At 38.2% G+C, this 22,212-nt stretch overlaps 1 protein-coding gene across 5 annotated transcripts in view; it reads right to left on the bottom strand.

Moving 5' to 3' along the window:
• Nucleotides 1-532: 532 nt before the first annotated feature.
• Nucleotides 533-22,212, bottom strand: part of NTRK2 (neurotrophic receptor tyrosine kinase 2) — a 290,024-nt gene continuing 268,344 nt past the window's right edge. For all 5 annotated transcript variants that reach the window (XM_075598957.1, XM_075598964.1, XM_075598969.1 and 2 more), the window contains 2 exons: nt 2,370-2,528; nt 533-1,431 (listed from right to left, as the gene is read on the bottom strand). In XM_075598957.1, the coding sequence (XP_075455072.1) occupies nt 1,246-1,431; nt 2,370-2,528 (345 nt within the window). In that variant the 3' untranslated portion in view covers nt 533-1,245. The remainder of the gene's footprint in view (nt 1,432-2,369; nt 2,529-22,212) is intronic.

Here is a 22,212-nt window from a genome sequence, read left to right as displayed (position 1 = left end):
ATCACAAACATTTGAGAAAGGATGCCACTTTGTGCATCTAATATAGAGAAATATGAACTTCAACCCATGTGTATCAGTGAACAAACGGAATTAGGATAGCATACCAACCGTTTAAATGTTCCAGAGCTCTTCTGGTTATGTCATTGCTTAAGTCATCTTTTATCAGAACGGTATTCATGCTGGAGACTTCAGCTTACACCTTTCTGACTTTTCATCAGTTAAATATACGCTATGCTTTCCCTATTCTCTCTGGCTATCATGAAAGAAAATATGGTGCAGGTTTTAGCCCACAAAGTGGCCAACACAGACCCATGTGCACACTTTGTTTGCGTGAGTTTGTTTTACAGTAGATAAACTCGACATCACATGGTGACGATGTCAGCCTCTTAAAATCAATAGGTTTGCTTGAATGAATCAATAACTGATTTTACTGCATAACATTTAGAAAAAATATCATGAGGTACAGTATGGTATGCAGGCAACATATCTCTTTCTACCATAGGCTACGTGATGATAAAGGAATAGACACGCACAGAGGAGGGAGCTTTATTATTTTCCAAGTAATATGTGTTGGATGTGTTTCTTCAGAGTTTGTTTAGTTAGACAGTTTAAAGTGACTCCATCAACATGTCTCCGCACTACAGCAGATTTATTCTGGTTTACCTTTTCCTGCAATCACATACACTTCTTGTCCAGAAAAAAAGTAATCTTAACTTTTTTTTTCCATTAGTGCGCAAAACCAAAAAGTAGAAGTGAATCAGAGTCAATAGAAACTCTAAAGTTATGTACAGCAAAAGTCGTAAAGTTCATGTCATATTTTTTTCCCTTTTTTTCATCCACATCAAAGGCAGGAATACAAGAAGGCATTGTTAGATGTGGTGGACAGACATGCGTGCCTGCTGATTAACAGATAAGGTTTGAAGGCCTTTGTCTATGTATGCTGAGTTACATAAATGCAGAAGCATAGAGAGGGAGGAATAGTGAGAGACAATCAAAGAGAGACCGAAGAAAGAAGAAGTAGGAAGGTAAAAGAAGATATAGGCTCAAGGAAAAGAGGATACAACTTATTAATGGCAAATATGCAATACTGTGTCAACAGATGGAGAAGTTTGTGTTGCTTGCCCTTTGAAAGCTTCTCAGCATCTTTGTCAATAATACTGCCAGAGGTTATAACACATTTCATGGAGTTCAGCGGCAGTTCACCACATTCATTCATCAAGACCATATATGTAACGTGTTGAACTCTTAGCCGAGAATATCAAGATATACAGGAGACGCCTTGGACAAGTTCTGAAGGAGGCTGTGTATTTCCTTGATGTTTAGCCTCATATGAGGCTCCCTGTGCCAGCAACCCAACATTAGGTCATAGGCTTCCTTCGAGCAAGTGCGAGGTCGCTGCAAGACTCGGCCTTGAGTGATGCACTCAATCACCTAAAAGTGAAACATCATGACTGTTAATATATTTAGTGAAGAAACAGTTTTCACATCACCTCAATGTTTTCCAGCTAAAAAAGTGTAAAGTTAAGAATGTAAATCAAAAGCAAAATAGAAAAATGGTTGGATAATCTTGATGGTGCTGGAAACAGTAATATATTATAAATGATATGGAGTATCAAGAACAATTTTTTACTTTATTTTCTCCTAAACCTGCTTTTTTATATAGAGAACCCTAGGACATACTTTAGGATCAATCTCTCTTTCTTATAGCCTAAGTCTTTGGAAAACAATCCCCCTTTCTGGAGGGTTTATACTGTCTTGCATAATGTATAGTACGAATACTTTTTTTAAATGAACGTTGACGAAGACTACAAAATACTGCATGAGCTATGAGTTTGAAGAGATTTGTATATTTGTTGTATCCTAACTCAGGGCTGCTCAACTCCAGTCCTCAAGCCTCCCCCCCCCCCAACAGATTAGGCTTTCAAGATACCTGTGCTGAAGCAGAGGTTTCCTGAAAACCAGACCTGTTGGGAGGGCTTGAGGATTGGAGTTGAGCACCCCTGTCCTAACTTACAATCAATTGATGCATCTCCAGGATCAATGAATCTATTACAACATTCAGCTACATCAAGAGAGATTTGTATAAATATTTCCTCAACATTACCTGTCTAACTGGTAAATGAATCAATTTTGATTCTGTACAATCTCTGGGGTTTATGTATCTACATGACTTTAAGGAAAAAACTGCACTCAACATATTGCCCATATTTACTAAACAGTTCTATTCTATAAGACACTTTCAAAGCCAGAAGACACCTTAGAGACCAGTCACTGCTCAGTAAATATGGCCCTATGTCCTATTGAAATGTTTAGTAAGACGTTAGACTGATGTATATCCATATGTATAAAATCTATGTGAAAGTACAAACCTCATTATTTGAAAGCTGGTACCAAGGTTGTTTTCCATAGGTGAAAATTTCCCATAATACGACCCCTAAACTCCAGACGTCACTTTCTGTTGTGAACTTCCTGTACATGATACTCTCGGGGGGCATCCAGCGAATTGGTAACATTGTGTGTCCTCCAACCTATGAGAGAAAAAAATCTTACTGTGAATCTACAATTTAATGGAACAAATAAATAGTAGGGCCATGTGAAAACCCAAAGGAAATGTACACACTAAAAAATGAAGTAGTTATTTTAAACATTGTTTATTGTTTTTTCTAACATCTTTTAAAAGTGTATTGGATCTATAAAAGCTTCAAAAAGACAAAGAACAGGAAGTACTGCATCCATGGTGCAATTTACATTTATGACACAGGAAGCTCCTGCTAGGAAGCTCATCAATGTAGTTTACCATAATTTCCAGAGTCCTAAATGACACTCTAAAAAGTGACAACTGGATAATACAGAAATGCAGAACTCTGAGCTGTAAGTGACAGCACATAGCATAACCTATGTATCTCATTTCTTGGTACGGTTATGGAAATATATACTTTTAACACACATGGTTATTCCCTTACATGAAAACATACAAATTCCAGTTTTTATTAATTTGGGTGCAGTCAGCCACTATCGCAGAAGTTTTAAGACACTGCATGAAGTTATCCTTGTAAATGTAAAATGTTATTTATTTTTATCCGGCTATCATTGCTCTAATCAATATAAACATTTGAGACGATTAACAAACACTTAGATTGCCTTGGTGACACCTTAAATAAATAGTCTCTGAATTAGTAATGATTGTGACTATGGATTCCATTACTTGCTCTAAGTAGCAGGAAATGCAAACCTTTATTATAAGTAACTAGAGCAGACTATGGAACAGTGTCACCAGAATTAAATAAAAACAATGTGCACATCTTTGATTTAAACACTCAAGCAAGATCTTTTTTATTATTAAATATTGTAGGCCAGAGGCTATTTAATGGTAAAAAAAAAAAAAAATGTTCCATAAATCTTTATTAAATACTGCACCCAGTTAATAACCATAGCAGAAATTGTGATCTACACAACTTGGCAAGGAGCCTATCATAACATTTCTTGGTACTCGTCGATGGTCAGTTATTTCCCAATATTGTAATGGCTTTTGAATAATTACACTGTCCTCTCTCATTCTGCATGGAAACTGTCAAGAAATATAAGGGCTCATAGCAGCAAGAAAAATTCAACCAGCTCAAAAAAGTGGATTGACTAAACATTGAAGCCCATATTTACTGAGCAACTTCTGCCATAAGACACCTTCCAGCTTTTGAAGGCACCTTAAAGCCTATGGATTTTAATAGGCTGCAAGATGCCTTCAAGTGCCAGAAGCTGTTTCATGGCAAAATTACCCTAAGGCCCATATTTACTATGCAGTGCAAGTCCATAAGACACCTTTTTACTACTGGGTGCTAAGCTTTAGCATGTCTGAAATGCCATTGACGTAAATGGGAGGGTGCGCTAAAGCGTAGCACCATTTAGTGCTTTTGGCCCCTCTATTACTGGAAGAACTTGAATGGGCCAGAAGGTTTCTTCCAACGCCAGAAGATGTCTTATGGCATAGCACTGCTTAGTAAATATAGGCCCTTACCAGGCGTAGAATGATAGAGGATGAAGAACCGTCATTGGATTTTAAAGTGCTTCAATCAACCTCGATCACTAAAATTAGACTATATTCCAGCCTTAGATAGGTGCTACACTAAAGCTGTAAACTATCATTCTCTGGGAATTATAGTTTATGGAGTTAGTGTAACACCTAAGCCAGTGGAATGCTTTTTTTAACCCTTTGTGTGTTGAATCTGTTTGTACCCCTGAGTGCAGAAGAAATGTTTTAGTTTATGCTGCTTGCAATGCTTAAACCACAATAATGATAATAATCTTAATATAAACCTGGACAAATGTCTCTCTTTTTTAAACAATCCTGTATATTATAATGCTATCTATGGAATTAATGCAAATTTCATACATATTACAGAAATTTCAGTTCACATTCTTAAAAATACATTTGTAAAAATTAAGAAAATTAAGTGAATATGAACTTGCATAAATACTTCATGTCACACACAATTTAGATGTGTTTGTTCACCATGGTTTAAGTTCCCATAACATAAAAGAGATGTGTACATTTCTCGTCCGACTTTGAAAATGTGGCAAAAATGACTCCTTTTTGCAAATTTCAAACTTTTACAAATGTTTGTGAAGTTCTGCTCTGTTTTCTGATTTGTCTAGTTTTACCTACTCTATTTGCACCTCCCCTCTGGCAGTTGGGATCAAATGTGAAATAACATTAATTGAAAAGTATTTTGGGAAGTGTGAATAAATCTTAAACAGATTGTGCGTTTATTTTTGCAAGTGTAGCCCCCCTTTGGAGACTATTAGTTAATATAAGGGGTTAACACTCTAATGGGTTAACTGTGTGAGATCACTCCAGTTACTCTCCTCCCCATCCTGTGATGTAGGATGACTGTGCAAAAGGGATACCCCCTTCTTTGTAATTGTTGTGACTAGTTATGTCACTATAGGGAGATAGTAGGGTATATTAAATCCTCGTTGTTCTAGAAACAGCTTCCTCACGGTTCAGATGGAAGCCTCACTGTGAGTCCTTAAAATAGCTTTGTGTGTATAGTTATATGTGTTACGGATGTTCTTTCACCATTTATTGTTTTCAGTTAAGTTATGCCCTATATGTTAGACTCCATAGTAATGGCCCAAGATTGTTCTCTGGCCAGAAGAGGAGGAAGCATGTGCTCAGCAGGGAGTTCTCAGAGTAGGAGCTCCGGAGCATAATCAGATTGGCCCCGCAGGAACGTCCTAATTAAACTCCCGATACGGAATTGTGATCCCAGAGAATAGTGTGTCCCCCAACCAGGATCCACCTGAAATATGGCACTATTGTAGCTATGCTGGAGATTGCCAGTCTGACCAATTCTAAGGGAAATAAGTATAAGTGCCTCTCCAGTGTAATAGTGAGAGCTACCAGGGGAAGAAGCACAGAGTGACCATATTGTTTGACACCAGTTAATGTCTGTTATGAAGTCTGTTTGTTATATGGCAAGCTTTATTAATGACTGTGAATTAAGCTCTTGTTTGTACTATAAAGGTTCCTGGCACCATTATTATTCTATCTGCATATCCACGCACAGCACCCTGAACAGGTATCAGACACTGAGCACAGCCATGTAAATATCCAACTCAATATAAACTCCATTGGAGGCGGTCAAGGAGGGTTACACAAGTAATAGTATACAGGTGAGGAATGGGGGAGGGGAATGGTAACCTCTGTCCAGCTGAATGCCAGGGTGAAATCCTAATGAGGTTTGTATGTTGTGGTATACGCTCTGGTAATATACCCTGCCAAAATAGGTAGAATCAGTATCTTAAAAATAATCTGGATGCCAAAAATGGGTGAGGTTTTGCCCCACAACATACAAACCTCATTAGGATTTCACACTTCAGGGGATCGCAATGGGGGAAAGATAGAGTGCCAATACACCTATGTATACATTGTTATACGGTGGGTTATGTCTGCAATCTCTGTTAATAGGTAATATCCCATTTGTGGCTACATGCTAACAAACACTAGCATTTACCACTCAATTAACCCCAGGAGATAGCAGGGAATGACTGGCATATACAGTCACCTATGTTTTGTTTTGTGTGCACCCATTTATTTTAATCAATATTAATAAAGTATTTTTAATTACTTCAATCTACCCACTCTGAGTAATAGAGTGCTACTAGCTGAGTTCTTTTTCTTAGTTGTATTTACACAAGTAATATACATATAACCCATTTTCTGCCAGACGTCAACTCATTGCTTTGCAACATGTGCCGGGTTTATCTGGCAGTAAAGGGTGCAAGGCACTCCTAAAGAGAAAGAAGAAACACTATGATTAATAATATGACTACAATTTTTTTTACTGACCCTTCCAACTCAATTAAACTCAATTTCCTGACCCTTCCAACTGAAACTCAGTTTAGTTTTCCACATGGCTTAACGCATGTCACTGACAGGAACACAAAATACCCTACATTCTAGGAGGACCAGGAGAAAACATAGCCTGACCAAATATACCAAAACGGCCTAAGAGAACTAAGTAGAGCAGTTCTGACACTTGTCCAGGTGCACATCTCCTTAGAGTGTAATCCTAATGTTCTCTTAAAAGTAAGTATTTGCTCAGCTTTCCAAGCCCCATGCAAATCCATAATTCCACTTCCAAATTACCTTACACAATTATCTGTCTGGTTATTTATTGAATATTTAATAATATCATGCATGATACCTGTCCCCAGAAAATGACCAGAATGATGAATAACGGGACACATTACTCTAATATGTGTCTTAAGCATCCTAACAAAAATACACATCCCAATGGTGACACAATAAACCATATAGTCCATATTAGGAGCAAGAGAAGTAATTTATGTTCTACTTTTCAGTATTCCTTATTTTCCAGAGGAAAACTGGATCACAATGATCTTCTGTTTTATAATCTGGAGCCACCTGGCCACAGTTTGTACTATCCACTGCGTGTAGTATTAGATTAAGTACATTGAAAGCAAACACTTTTTTCAATTTCTGCTAAACAGAGCAATAAACCAATTATGAAATGAAACAATATTGCATTTACTTCTTTTATTTATGAACACATATTAAAAGGTATGTATGCCAGTAAATCAGCTGGCAGTCAGAAATCTTACTCACCACAATACACAAAGCTAAAGAGCAAGTGCATTAAGTGATGCTTAATTATCATAAACATTGTGCTTTATGAAATATTAAGAGGAGCTTTAATTCTTATTCATCTGAAACTTGTCTATGCTTTTTTTATATTCGTGTAATTAATGACAGCTTTGAACACATGAAAGCATTGTCTTTTTAGCATATACTATAGTGTGTATTTTTTAATAGGTTTCTTACTGTAGCAATGCATAATCTCTGAACCTGATTATCACCAAGTCACAGCAAAAGAATAATTTGAGGCACAACAAAATATAAACTGGATATCTGTTATAAATCTTTCAGTGCCTGACGTACGTACAGTAGGTGCTTATTCTACTATATAGCCACAGTAGCAGTCCATAGAGCAGTTTTTAGCCAAGATTGCCCACTCACTTAAATATGACTCATGCTCAAGACTTCAGTACCCAATTAACTAATGATTGACAATCATGATTGTTTTTTTTGTTTTTTTAATTAATTCTAGAGCCTTCTCCAAAATATTTTAGGGGTTATGTTTCAAACTCCCAACAAGTGTAACCAGATGTAGCAGACGCCATTGCACCATTAACGGGATGCGATTAATTAACGGTAGCGTGATATTTGACGCACACGATATTGGTTCGCCATTGAAAACAATGGTGGCACATGCATTATCGTCTTAGCGCACGTGGTATTTCTCGCTTTATTTCTCCTTAAAGCACGCATAAACAAGTGCAATACCATCTGCTACATCTGTACAGCAACAACAACAAAACAAAGAAAGAAAATACAAGCAAAGTGTTAATTCTGTGTCTTCTATTCAGTTAGATTGTTTTGCATAGATGCTTGGATAAAATCAGACGTGGTAGATGTTCTGTATTCTAAGAAAATATAACAGACGGATGAACTTGATACATTCCATTATTATTATGGGCATCATAAAATTCCTTTATACCTCCTATAGCCAACCCCAAACAGCAAGCTCACGCACATGGGCCAAAGGGGGAAAAATAGCCTGATACATTAGACCTATATGCGGATGAAAAAGACTGATGAAAAAGACTCCTGAAGCATCAATTGTATGGTAAAACTAACCATTTGCACCTGCTGATCAAGAACCCCATTATTTTGTACAACTTTACAACATGTCAATATGAAATAATTGAACCAAACATGGAACCAGGGCTGCACTGCATAATAAAAATGTATATACATAAACAATTGGGTGATAGTTTACCCCAAGTACCTGGGTTGTGGATAATGTCAATATAGAAAAACCGCACTCGGAATTAGAGACGGTGCCCCGCTGGCTGAAATACCAGATCAATAACTGGTGACAGCTAATAATAATAATAGCATGTTCTTGTATAGCAATGGTGAACAAAAAATTATGAACTAGCGCTAAAGTGTAAAACACAGTGTGATAGTACAATAATGACTTGTAATAAAGGTTGACTGCCCGGTGATACTGCCAATGTGCGGATCCCTTGAGGAGTTCAGGACATTCCACTGCAAGTGTGCGGATCCCTTGAGGAGTTCAGGACATTCCACTGACAATTTGGCGCCAGGTTTTTCTTTATTTTATGTTCTTGTATAGCGCTGCTAATTGTACGCAGCGCTTTACAGAGACATTTTGCAGGCACAGGTCCCTGTCCCATAGAGCTTATAATCTATATTTTTGGTGTCAGAGGCATAGGGAGATAAAGTGACTTGCCCAAGGTCACAAGGAGCTGACACCAGGAATTGAACCAGGCTCCCCTGCAGCAATCTCAGTATCAGTCAGTGTCTTTACTCACTGAGCCACTCCTTCTCCCGTGTCCATTTGCTTTGTGTGAAATCAAGAAGAATCAATCAACTGATTTTTAAGGGGTTTCCTTCTATGGCGTTTGTTACACAGTCATTTTTTAAATATTGTATATGTACCATAAAACTGTACATAACATGCACCCTGAAAGCATAAGGTGTAATACAAATAAAGATGTATGGTCCAGCAAAATGTTAGCTGTAATGTCATAATTAAGATGTATAGTAAAATATTGCTTTCGGTAAGTATGGTGCCTCCTTTCTATAACATCTCAAAGCAATATTTAAAGATGACATGAAGGGAAACATCTACTAAGTCATATTAATATCCCTAAAAGCCTGCTCCACTCAATATACATATTCATGTCTATCTCACAATCTTTATTTATTGATACTATTGCCTGCTATGTTTATATAATCTGTTCAATAAAGCTTAACTCGCTCTAATACGTTATTGTGATTGTGACAAGAAAGTTAACACAAAACCACACCGACAATAAGGTCAGATTTTTTCCTATGTTATAAATATAACCACATCTTAAACATTCTGAATATGAATGAGGGGCACTTTTACACAATAATAAGCATCTCACTAACTGACATATTCACATTTTCATTATGTGCTTGGTTTTGTGGTTTAGAGAGTTATTAAGATATTCTCCTAAGAGCTTCTTAAACCAGCCTAACAAAGCGGAGACACATGACCACAAAACTAATGAATAAATAAAAAGCAATATGTATCAAGAATACTTACATTTCTAGATCTGCACTGACTTATTTTCCCTGAAGAACAAAAGAGTTATTTTTTCGGGGGTGGTTCTCAGGTTCATTAACACTGTTATGGGGATATGTAGCAAAGTCTCCCAGTTTCAAAACCAGAGCAAGAGTGCTGAAAAAAACCTGAAAGGGAATCCCAGTGAAATCAATGGGATTTTTGCTTTGATAAATTTGATTTCTGCATGTTTGGCCTGGTATTAGCCAGAAGACTATGGTACAATACTGTAGCATTAATGTCTGAAGAATATACCCTTGGCATGACATAGTACACGCCTATCATTTTATCTAGATCTAAAGATCTGAACCAGACTTATTTTTTCTCCTTTTTCGCCATTTTTTTTATTGTCCTTTGGACTGGTATGTCCCTTTTTTTCTTGGAGTAAAAAACCTTGCCTAACAAAGAGAAGAAAAAAAAAGTTTAATGTGCGTCTATTACAGTGTTTTTCAACAGGGGTTCCTAGGTACGTCGGGGTTCCCTGCACTTTTAGGTCATTTAAAAATGGTACCAAATACAGAAGACTTTACAATGCATCTGATCTCAGACGCGCTATTAGGCTGCGGCCAGGGTGAGCGTGACTATGCAAACAACCGCGCACATGATCAAAATGCCTTAAGACAATGATCACGGCTATAGACCGCGCACGTGTGTGTGCGCATGCACCAGCGCGATGGGGCGCGTGGTGCGCAAAGAATCAAATACATGTGATTCTGCGGCACGACGGCTGGGTCACGTGAGCGGTTCGTCCAACGAGGGCGAACCAGCTCCGTGACGTCATGGCCACGTCTCCAGCCTCCTCATCGCATCTACCCAGGCCACAAATCACTGCAGCTAAATGCGCACGTTATGTCACGCACACGGTCGCGAGCGCACGCTCACCCAGGCCACGGACTTAGAGAGGTTTGCGGTTCCTTACAATGCATCTGAGCTCAGACACACTATTAGAGAGGGTTGGGGTTCCTTACAATGCATCTGAGCTCAGACACACTATTAGAGAGGTTTGCGGTTCCTTACAATGCATCTGAGCTCAGACACACTATTAGAGAGGGTTGGGGTTCCTTACAATGCATCTGATCTCAGACACGTGTAGCCCCTTTTCCCCATACTAAAGGAATCACCAGTACTGCTGTTACTTGCTTGGCTACCAGAAGGCCTGGGGTGTCGCTTGGTCGCCTTGGTGCAGTGCTTCCACCTGCAAGGGATCACAGCGCAGTGGGATGATCCTCTCACAGGAACCAATACTAACAGTAAACACACACTCAGGTATATAATAACGGGTTTTACTGAACATATATATATGTACATATATATATATATATCGGCAGCCTGTACCACACAGTATATAACATATACAACCCCCAATACACCAAGTGAATGTCCCACAAAGTACAAAGGGTGCTTCGCACCAATACCCTGATGCCCTTTCCCAATGTCCGGACCACCCAAAAGTGCTACCCGTGAACTGTTGGTGCACTTAGGTGAGGTACCTGCCCGGGTACTCCGGTACCTGGGTGCTGCCGAATAAAATACAGGTATACGCTGATCCAGCGACGTTGTCGTCCGCAAAGGCGACCGCCTCTGTGGGGGGTGAACTCCCACTGGAGGGTCTCACCTTTGACAGTCTATAAATGTAGGTGGCCTGTGGTCCCGGACAACAGGCCATGAGCCACCGCGTGGCGTCTTCACTGTGTCCCTGACACTATGCAGTAAATGGGGAAGCGTCCCTATCTAGTGCCTTACCTGAAGCAACCACAAGCTATACTTGAGATGGGGCCTAACTGGGACCTAAGGGGGCAATCTGGGCCTAGTTTTGGAGTCACTGACACCCTGACCCTACCTCCCCTTCTGTGTCTGGTTCCAACTAACTTGTGAGGTCAAAGGGCACCAAAAGTATCTAATTGGCACTATTCCTGCCTCTGCAGCCCGATTGGTTGCTGCGCGTCACATGCAGCCCTCTCCCAGAGCATGCTGGTTCCCCTGTGTAGCATTTCTGTAATGGCCGCCACTATTGGCTCTCTTCTGAGCATGAGCTGAGCGCTAAGATGGCTGCAACTTCGCCACTCTCTATGCATGCGCAAGTGGTTTCTGCGCTTGTTTGGCACTTCCCGCCGAAGAGCTCCGGCGACCCGGTTGCCCCTCCAACTCCCCTGCAGCAGCCACAGTCGTTCCGCCCTCTTCCCTACCTGGCACAGAGGTAATGAAGCTTGGCTACCCACGCTATTAGAGAGGGTTGGGGTTCCTTACAATGCATCTGATCTCAGATGCGCTATTAGAGAGGGTTGGGGTTCCTTACAATGTATCTGATCTCAGATGCGCTATTAGAGAGGGTTGGGGTTCCTTACAATGCATCTGATCTCAGACGCGCTATTAGAGAGGGTTGGGGTTCCTTACAATGCATCTGATCTCAGACGCGCTATTAGAAAGGTTTGGGGTTCCTTACAATGCATCTGATCTCAGACGCGCTATTAGAGAGGGTTGGGGTTAAGCAGAATTTTACAATATAATTATAGGATTCTTAACCAAAAAAAGGTTTGAAACCACTGAACTAGTAGAACCTCACAGGAGCTTGATACATTTTTCACTACATATTCAATGTATTGGAATATAAATAAACACAGGCATGGCATTAAATGTTATACTGTATGCCCACATATCTCCTTAATGGTGTACTGTAGTCCCCTATAATCTGTTTGGGAAACATTTTTTGCTAATGAATAGTTCTCACTTGCTAAGGAAACTGCAAACAATTCAATTCAATTCAATTTCAAAAAATGAAATATTTGAAAGGGTTTCACAAAACTGATTTTTTGGTGCATTAAACAAAATAACTAGGGGGATGCATGATTGCATTTTGCAAGAGGGTGCTGTATACTACTGCTTTTCATTTACAAAATAAAACATTTCAAAATAAATTTTCCTTTTACCACTTCAACATTTTTAAATGTTGAAAGAAGAAAAAAAGATCCAATAGTATAGTTTGACTATCCAAACTATACTATTGGATCCTTCTTCTTCTTCTTTCTTTCTTTAATATGATTACTGGAGGAAGAAAACATTTTTTGCACTGAATGTATTTTGCACATTATCAGCACTATAAATTGCACTTTAACTAGCACTTATAGTGGCACTTATTTGCACAACTGAATAGTGCTCCCCTCATTCTTTTTGTGTATTGTACATTTGAACACAGTTATTCAGAATAAAGATTTGCCAGCCTTGTAGCACAACACTAATGTACAAAATAGCACAGATCTATCATATCATAATACAGTACATATTATGAATCTCATTTTGGTTTGTAAATATCCTCCAGTTAAATCATCATTATATTCATGACAGCATTACATATTACTCCAAGCATTATAGGTCATATTTACTAAACTTGAATGGGACACGAGATGTCTTCCAGCTCTGGACGATGTCCTGTGAAGTAGCACTGCTTAGTAAATATGGCCCCATATCTTTTTGAGAACAGCTGCTAGCGTATATTGACCTAATTCGCTGAGCAGGAGCCCACAACTTATTGCTTTCGTCGTCAGGCACCTCCAGTATTGAAGTGGATGTAAAAAAGCACTTTAAGCTATAATATATCTTACTGAAAACCAAACCAGTGCAAAATGTTCAAGGCTGAAAACAATTAATCTTGAGTAAGATAATATCATAGAAATAGAGATGTATACTGCCAATGAGAGAATATAAGAGAACTGAGCATTGAACTCAAAAATGCATTACTAAATGAATACTTCAAATTAGAAGGGAAAAGATAATGACATAATACATAAAATAAACACAAACAATCAATGCATCCTCTTTTCAGTTTGTTAATGGTTAAGACCGGAGATGTGACTCATCTGACTTATTTAGACAAACAACAAAGGGATTCATTGGGCGCTCCCACAGAATATAATTAATATTAAAGTTAAGTGATCACAAGTGAGTGTTAACGACCATATAAATATATATAAATCCTCCCTAAGCCTGCCGGTCAGAAAGCGTATGCATCGCAGATGCTAATACCAATTATCGACTATGGAGACATAGTATACGGCTCAGCACCCCAAACCCACCTTATCAAACTTGATACCCTCTACAATTCAATAGGCCATTTTGTTCTCCAATGCAACTACAACACACATCACTGCGAAATGCTCAAAGAACTAGATTGGTCATCACTAGAGTCTAGGCGCAAAGTTCACCTTTCCTGTCTTGCCTTCAAATACTTTCTGGGCTAGCTACCCCTCTATCTGAACAAGCTCCTCACCCCTACCACATGCAGCACTTATCATCTGAGATCAGACTCCAAAAGACTGTTCGTGGTTCAAGGCTCAACAAAGTATCCGGCCGCCCCTCCTTCTCTTACCGTGCACCCCAAAAATGGAACAACCTACTGGAGACTCTCACATCCACCACCAGTTTAAGTTCTTTCAAAACCAAAGCTGTCTTACATTTTAATCTGGTCTGTAACTGTTACATACACCCACAATATATATTATCTTTAAGTATGCATGCAATGTCTTGTATAGAATGTATACCCTGTTTACTTATGTAACTGTATTTGTAACCATGTATTATTTGTCATTTGAACTCTATGCCCAGGACATACTTGAGAGGTAACTTTCAATGTATTACTTCCTGGTAAAATATTTTATAAAGAAATAATATACTGTGATCACAGACACACACACGGATATCACAGACACACACACATATATAATATATATATATATATATATATATATTTATATATATATATATATATATATATATATATATATATATATATATAAAGCAGAAAGTAGCCGTGTTAGTCCAGTTGCGATAGTGCAGAATAAATGAGTTCTTCAGTATTAGGTGATACCTTTTTTATTGGACTAACAATTTATGTCATAGGACAAGCTTTCGAGAGTTCTCCTCTCTTCTTCAGGTCAGCAATACTCAGGTATTGCTGACCTGAAGAAGAGAGGAGAACTCTCGAAAGCTTGTCCTATGACATAAATTGTTAGTCCAATAAAAAAGGTATCACCTAATACTGAAGAACTCATTTATTCTGCACTGTATATATATATATATACCATAATACTGAGTTAAGTTATGGTGAGTAAAAAAAGTGACAAAAACCCTCCACAGGAAAGCAAATATGCAAATACAACTGTATGCTCATCTGCATGTCTTAGGCGGGTCTGCAACCCCGCCTTTCCCCATTATCACCCAGCATACAGCACTTCCACTGCAGCAAGGGATTCTGGGAAATGACATGCAAATGAGCACACAGTGTCACTTTTTGCCTCAAAAACCATTTTTAACATGGTTCCCTATAGGCTTAAGCTTGCTACATGGTCACAGCTTTGAGCACAGCCAGGGTTAAGGTGCATACCCAGAAAACCACCCACAGACAGCTGTTTCAACCTTGATGGGTCTGATCAGTGTGGGGTTGATTTTAACTGGATATGTCATTTCCCAGAATCCCTTGCTGCAGTGGAAGTGCTGTATGCTGGGTGATAATGGGGAAAGGCGGGGTTGCAGACCTGCCTAAGACATGCAGATGAGCATACAGTTGTATTTGCATATTTGCTTTCCTGTGGAGGGTTTTTGTCACTTTTTTTACTCACCATAACTTAACTCAGTATTATGGTATTGCCTATCCCATAGCTTCTTTGCATACCCAGTTAAAATCAACCCCACACTGATGAGACCCATCAAGGTTGAAACAGCTGTCTGTGGGTGGTTTTCTGGGTATGCACCTTAACCCTGGCTGTGCTCAAAGCTGTGACCATGCAGCAAGCTTAAGCCTATAGGGAACCATGTTAAAAATGGTTTTTGAGGCAAAAAGTGACACTGTGTGCTCATTTGCATGTCATTTCCCAGAATCCCTTGCTGCAGTGGAAGTGCTGTATGCTGGGTGATAATGGGGAAAGGCGGGGTTGCAGACCTGCCTAAGACATGCAGATGAGCATACAGTTGTATTTGTATATATATATATATATATATATTTATATATATATATATATATATATATATTATATATATATAATGGAAATATAACTGTATGCTCATTTGCATGTCTTAGGCAGGTCTGCAACCCCGCCTTTCACCATTATCACCCAGCACACAGCACTGGAAGTAGTGGAAGTGCTGTGTGCTGGGTGATAATGGTGAAAGGCGGGGTTGCAAACCTGCCTAGGACATGCAAATTAGATACAGTTATATTTCCATTTGCTATATGCTTTGCTGAGGAGGGATTTTGTCACTTTTTTACTCACCATAAATTAACTAAGTGTATATATATATATATATATATCCACTCTTGTAACGGTACCAAAAATATATATTAAAATAGTGCAAGAAGTGCAAATAAGTTTGTAACTCCCTGCTCCAACCCTCAGGTAGGGACTGTCTTCACTGGTCCATAATGGCTGACATTTTCTTCACAATCCAGGGGATTCATGGGAGAGAATCCACAGAAAAAAACAGAAATAATATCTAAGTGCAGGTGTCTCATGAAGATTATGGGTCATGAGAGTCTTGACTCATATGAAGTGCCTACTCACAGTGTAGTAGAAATAAAAGCGTGACTCCAAAATGTGGCTAAGCCTTGCTTGTGTGGGTAATTCAGGAGAAATGTACCTCAATATAGGAGAGAAATGCAATCCATAGCGCAGATAAGTAAATAAAGGATTTTATGGTATAAAAAGGTCAGAATCGTACTTACAATATGTACGATAATTAAAAGCATTATCAAATTAATTTTGACATTGTGAGTGGTGAACAGCTCCCGCCTACATCTTGTCCGTGACACCAGTGGTCCGGGGAACCTTCCCCAGCTGACTGCCTCCTTGCTGGCATCACTTATGGTTTCGGTTTTAGACTTGGCAACGCGTCTGTGAGTGCCCTGAAGATCTGGGAACTCCCACTCTACGCATTTCGCCAATCCCTCGGCTGCGTCAGGACACAATGTGATAATGCTTTTAATTATCGTACATATTGTAAGTACGATTCTTACCTTTTTATACCATAAAATCCTTTATTTACTGATCTGCGCTATGGGTTGCTTTTTTCTCCTACATTGAGGTACATTTCTCCTGAATTCCCACACACGCAAGACTTAGCCACAGGTTTGGAGTCGCACATTTATTTCCACTACACTGTGAGTAGGCACCTCATACTAGCCGAGAATCTCATGACCCATAATCTTCATAAGATACCTGCACTTAGATATTGTTTCTGGTTTTTTTCCATTGACTCTCTCCCATGATTCCCCTGGATTGTGTAGAAAATGTAATCTGATTTATTTGTCATAACAGTAGAAGAATTGTCCATGAGGATATGACATACAGATGGACCAGCCATTATTACTCCCTCTGGGGCGTTGTAGTCGGACACACACAACGCTCCATCGGGAGCCGCCGACACTCTTAATGGATTAGCCGTGTGTCAAAAAGGGGCGGGTCTACCATGTTATTGCACCCATTCGCAAATGCCTGTGGGTACAATATGAACATTACATCTGTATGATCCAATTAATTTAACTTGATGCATTGGTCAATTATGGTAATTTATCATTTTAAATCTTTTGGCACTGTAGAAAAGTTTTTCAATTTACCAACACACATTTTATTTGTTTTTAATTCTTGACAAATTAGTAAATAAATCAACTGTAACATAACACATAAATATTTTTTATTATACTTGTAGAAGAAACATCTGCTTTTATAATATGCATACAGAAGACACCCATGAGGTTTGGAAACCTCTGTAAATTGTAAATTACAAGGTAGGAAAGCCTACCATACTTATACTGTTAGATTTCATATAGACAAAACCTTTGCAAGAATGTTGGACATTCCAAGCAAGTGAGAAACTCCCCAAGATATTTCATCAGGAAAAACTAAGTTCAAATATCTTACTAAGAAGCATCTTAACACTAACTTTAACAAATAGGTTGACAGGTATGGGCAAATAATGGCGCATTTCAGAAATATTCACATAAATAAATCAAGTCCACATTGCTGGGTCTGGTAATCAACAAATAACTATGACAAATGTTTCACAGATTCAGGATTTTTTTTTTTAAATAACAACTTTTGCCAGCTAAATTGGTACGTATACACATGTCTCTAATTAAAATATGCATTTTTTTTGTCACAGACAACTTCAGCACTGATTGTGAATCTGTGTGCTGAGCACTATATTTAGCATTAGGGGAATCGGATGAAAACTTTGTTGATCTATATTAGTGTTTAGATGTCTGCTACTCCTCTTTGCAGTTTTACTTCCTCAATTGAGTGATTATGTCATTAATAGAAGTACTGTAAATGGCTGAACAGGCAGTGAGCACCCTTCCTGATCGACATGCATTACATGTGGGGGGTTTATTTTTGGCCTAGTAATAACAACTGTATAACAATAATTCTTAAATACTCAAAAGTAGGTGGCTGGCGAGCCTGGTGTGGAAAACAAAGAACAATCACCATAATGTTTGTTATCGTTTTTTATTTAAAAGAAAAAGCCCAAATCATCAAGTACACAGGCATATCCACAAGGGGGAGCCATAGTTAAATTATTATTTTATACCTTACATTTCCATCTGTTAGGTATTCATGAAATCTACAGCAGATTGTTTTTGTGTCTAAATGTACAGGTGGGTTTTTTTTGTTTCATTTTTCAGATGCTGTAATTGAAATTTGTACAAATGGACCTTCGCTATAATGGCATATAGTATTACCCACGTTCATTACACTTTGCTCTACTTAAGTTTTAGAACATTTTGTCTGCAAGTCTCTGGTTACCATGAGGTCAGTCATTTGGCATTGCTGTGTAGCTTTTACAGTCAAAGTCTAAAAATGTAACAAAATAGGGATGCCATCAAATTGTGCATATAGGGAAGGGTCATACATATTAAAACACATAGGCCAGCATTTACTAAGCACTAATAAAGGATATCGCAAACCAGAATTGTCCCCAGCAAGAACAGTGCAAGCTGGCAGTAAGGGAAATAGGGTCTCTGGTGCATTACTCCTTCACAAATGATTTACTCAAATCTATACAGTTCTACTGTATATATACAGTAAGCTCTATATATACAGTAAGCTCGATAATAAACACAAATTAAAAAAAAGAGAAATGATCTTATTTAATTTATCACGTTGTTCTTGCACCATGATTACCGACAAAAAAATACCTCTGCATCCCCGAAGTACCAAGAATATAAGCACAAACTCATATCTTTTAAGAGCCACAAGACGGGCCGATCATATCATCCTAATAATTCCTTTTCTTTTAAATATTGCAAGGAAAGAAACTCAATTCCGTGTGTGAATACTTGTGTCTTTTAATGAAATTCTCTTAAATTTAGTATTTTTCGTGATTTTTGCAAAAACACACTAAAGTGCAACATTTCGCCCAGATTTACCACAAAGATTTGCCAATTTTTCTTAAATTGTCACCACCTTTGCTAGACTTTTATGAAAACTGCAGTAAATTACAGTATATAAAGGATCACATTGACTCTTTATGCTTGATAAACTTTGCTGTTTGGCACTTTTTCTTGGTGAATTGCACCTGGCTATAAACGTTAGACCTCTATTTCTGAGTTCAGCCGAATTGACAAGATGTATAAAAGGTTGACACTGAGGGGACTATGCATTAAAGTGCAATAGTGCCAAACGTGCACTATCGCACTGTAACTCCAATTTAGTAGAATGGAAAACCTACAGTATCGCATTTTAATAAATAACCCCCTGAGGCTTAATCCCATGCTCCATCTTTTAGTCTACATATTTATATGCTTGGAGGAAAAGAGGGGTGGGGGGTGAGGGAGAGTCATATTTATCAGAGTGTCCACTTAATTATATATCTCGCAAAACACTAATCTATACAACATGTAAAGAGATAACTGTGACCACAGCTAAGATACATGGAATATATCCCTTCTTAGCGTCAGCAGCTGATTCGTGACATCTGTTAGAACCTTGAAGCAGTCGCAGACATTTCTTCTGCTTCTCTACATCAGAAACCTGTCTCCCCTGTGCATTGATAGTGTGGAGTCACAGTTCTATTGGCCTAGACAAGTGGTTCCGAAATTTTTTCGGGTCATCGCCCCCTTGTTTACATAAACTCCTCCCAACTGTCCCCTACCCTACACTACACTTTAAAAATAATTATTCAGAATAGCGGCTTGCACGACCCACTAAGGAAGATAATAATAATAACATTCAAAACACCAACAATTATTTGCACATTTAATCAAAATCCAATAAAAAAATTTGTTTAATTAATTCAACAAAAATGATGAATTTGATCCAGTGATACCAGCTTTTCAAAGTCTGATAGTCATTTAGCAAGAATCTTAGATACCACATTTAGTAACTACTGTACTTCTATGTTCAGTAAATTCTTAATGCGATCGATGGGCTTGATGACGTGATACCAGTTTTCCAATGTCTGGATTAAAGTCACTTAGCAGGAGTCTTAAATCACCATGTTTAGTAATCTAGAGTTGATTACTTTGCTTGGAGAGAAGTTGGATGACCATGCTAAAACCATGTTCCACCAAATATTATGTTGGAAATGAAACAAGGAGCTTCTTAACCACTGTCCATAGTGCAGGATAGCGATCAGAAATTTCCTCCTGTAACCAAAACTTTTAGTACGATTTCTTAAACTTTGACTTCAGCTCAGTCATTTTGTAGCTCAATTAGTTCTTCCTCCACTACCCCAACTTCCTCAGTATCTGAAAATTGATTTATCACCCAGTCTGGAATGTCCATCAAAAGATCCTCAAATCGCTCAGACATATCTTCATGTAGCCTATTCAAATGGACACAAAAAACTTGCAGCTCATCATCTTGTATCCCACCTTTCTCTTCCAGTTCAGAAAGGCTCGGAAATGAGTATAGCTTGCAACGGCCTTGAATAGAGTTAACTTTGAAACATAAATATGACCGATTTGTCCTTAACAAGATTGACCTAATTTCCTTGATACTGCAAATTAATTTAATTGAACTTTGCAAATAGTTTTGATAAATAAGCAATGTTATGCCTGATCTTTTTGATTTCATCACTGAGCAAAGCATTATGCCTTCAAAAACCTCCACAACAGTGTCTTTTGATAGCCAACGAACTTCAGTATGAACAGGAGCCCACTCAGTCCTCTCCATATATTTATGCCGCCATTCCTTCTGAAAAATACTCCTTGGAATATGATTAAATTAACAATGCCAAATATTACAACAGACAACTTGGCCATAGTGTCAAGGTATCCAAATCAAATGTAATTGATTTATTCCAACTTCTATCCATCTACCTCTCTCTTTGACATATTTATGGCATCAAGTTGATCCCAAATTATTTGACCTACAGTATTCCCTGATATTTTACGCTGGCTTCTTCTTACTCCTGCTGTTGCCCTGCAGTAATCTTCAAGATCACACCATGCTAATAGATCCTCCAAATAGTCACCCATTTAGTTTAAAAAGTTAAATGCATTATTATAGAAATGTTATACAGTATTTCAATATCCCATGAAAAGATGTTGGGTCTCGCTTGTTACTGCTTAAAACTTCCACATTAAATGTGTACACTTTCAAAGAAGATAAGCTCATATGGTTTGTTTTAAATACAACCACAAGAATAATCTAAGCCACTTCATTCCTTTGTTCAACAAGTCGCTCAGTAATTCTCAATACATTGAATGTTGGCCTTTGCCAACTATTACTTTATATATATCAAGTCCTCATATGAAATTATTAAACTATTCGCTAGCATTCAATATTTTCTCACTCATGTACTGTATCAGACATAGACTATATCTAAATACCTCCACTAAATGACTCCTTTGTGGAACCTACAATTTTATAGAACCAAAACCCAGTCAACACCGCCTAGCAGATGGCCCTCTCTTGTTAGAGCTTTCTGACCTTCTAGCTTATGATCCCTTTGAACTTACCATCTACCTTGCCTTATATGGTTTCCTACAATCTGTAGTCTTTGTGACCTTTAATGATTGGTGTCATGTCAAGAAATTCAATTTTTTCCATTTTCACCAAAGCCAGCAAAGCTCCAACAGTCCTTGACTTGTAACAAGTGATCAGCAGTTACATTCCGGTAGGATTTTACTTCCTATATTAGAAAGTTTTGTTATGGCTTAGCCTTAACACATACTTTTTCATATTTTACAGGTTACTTATTTTGTATTTGCACTGCATCATCCAATTCCTAACAGGTTGGCTTCGCACATCCTTAAGATATCGGCAGATGGTCTTCCTCATGTTATGAGTTCACATATTTAATCCGTTAAGTAAAAATCATAGGTCTTTCTGTGCATTTCCTCATAGCATGCCCGGAGAGAGCTCCCCTTGGCAATGGATCCCCAGAGGTTTCCTCCACAAGAGGGGTTTTCCTTCCCTGGCTTATTCATAGTGAGTCGGAGGATAGTTTTGTTTGGCTATTTCAGACCTGCCCGCTACCGTATTATACAATTCAAAGTTTTTCAAAATTCAATAAATCATCTGTA

This window comes from Ascaphus truei, chromosome 1 (genome assembly GCF_040206685.1).
Source record: "Ascaphus truei isolate aAscTru1 chromosome 1, aAscTru1.hap1, whole genome shotgun sequence".
Taxonomy (NCBI): Eukaryota; Metazoa; Chordata; class Amphibia; order Anura; family Ascaphidae; genus Ascaphus; species Ascaphus truei.
The sequence above is the reverse complement of the archived record's forward strand: the minus strand, read 5'-3'. Positions and strand labels throughout refer to the sequence as shown.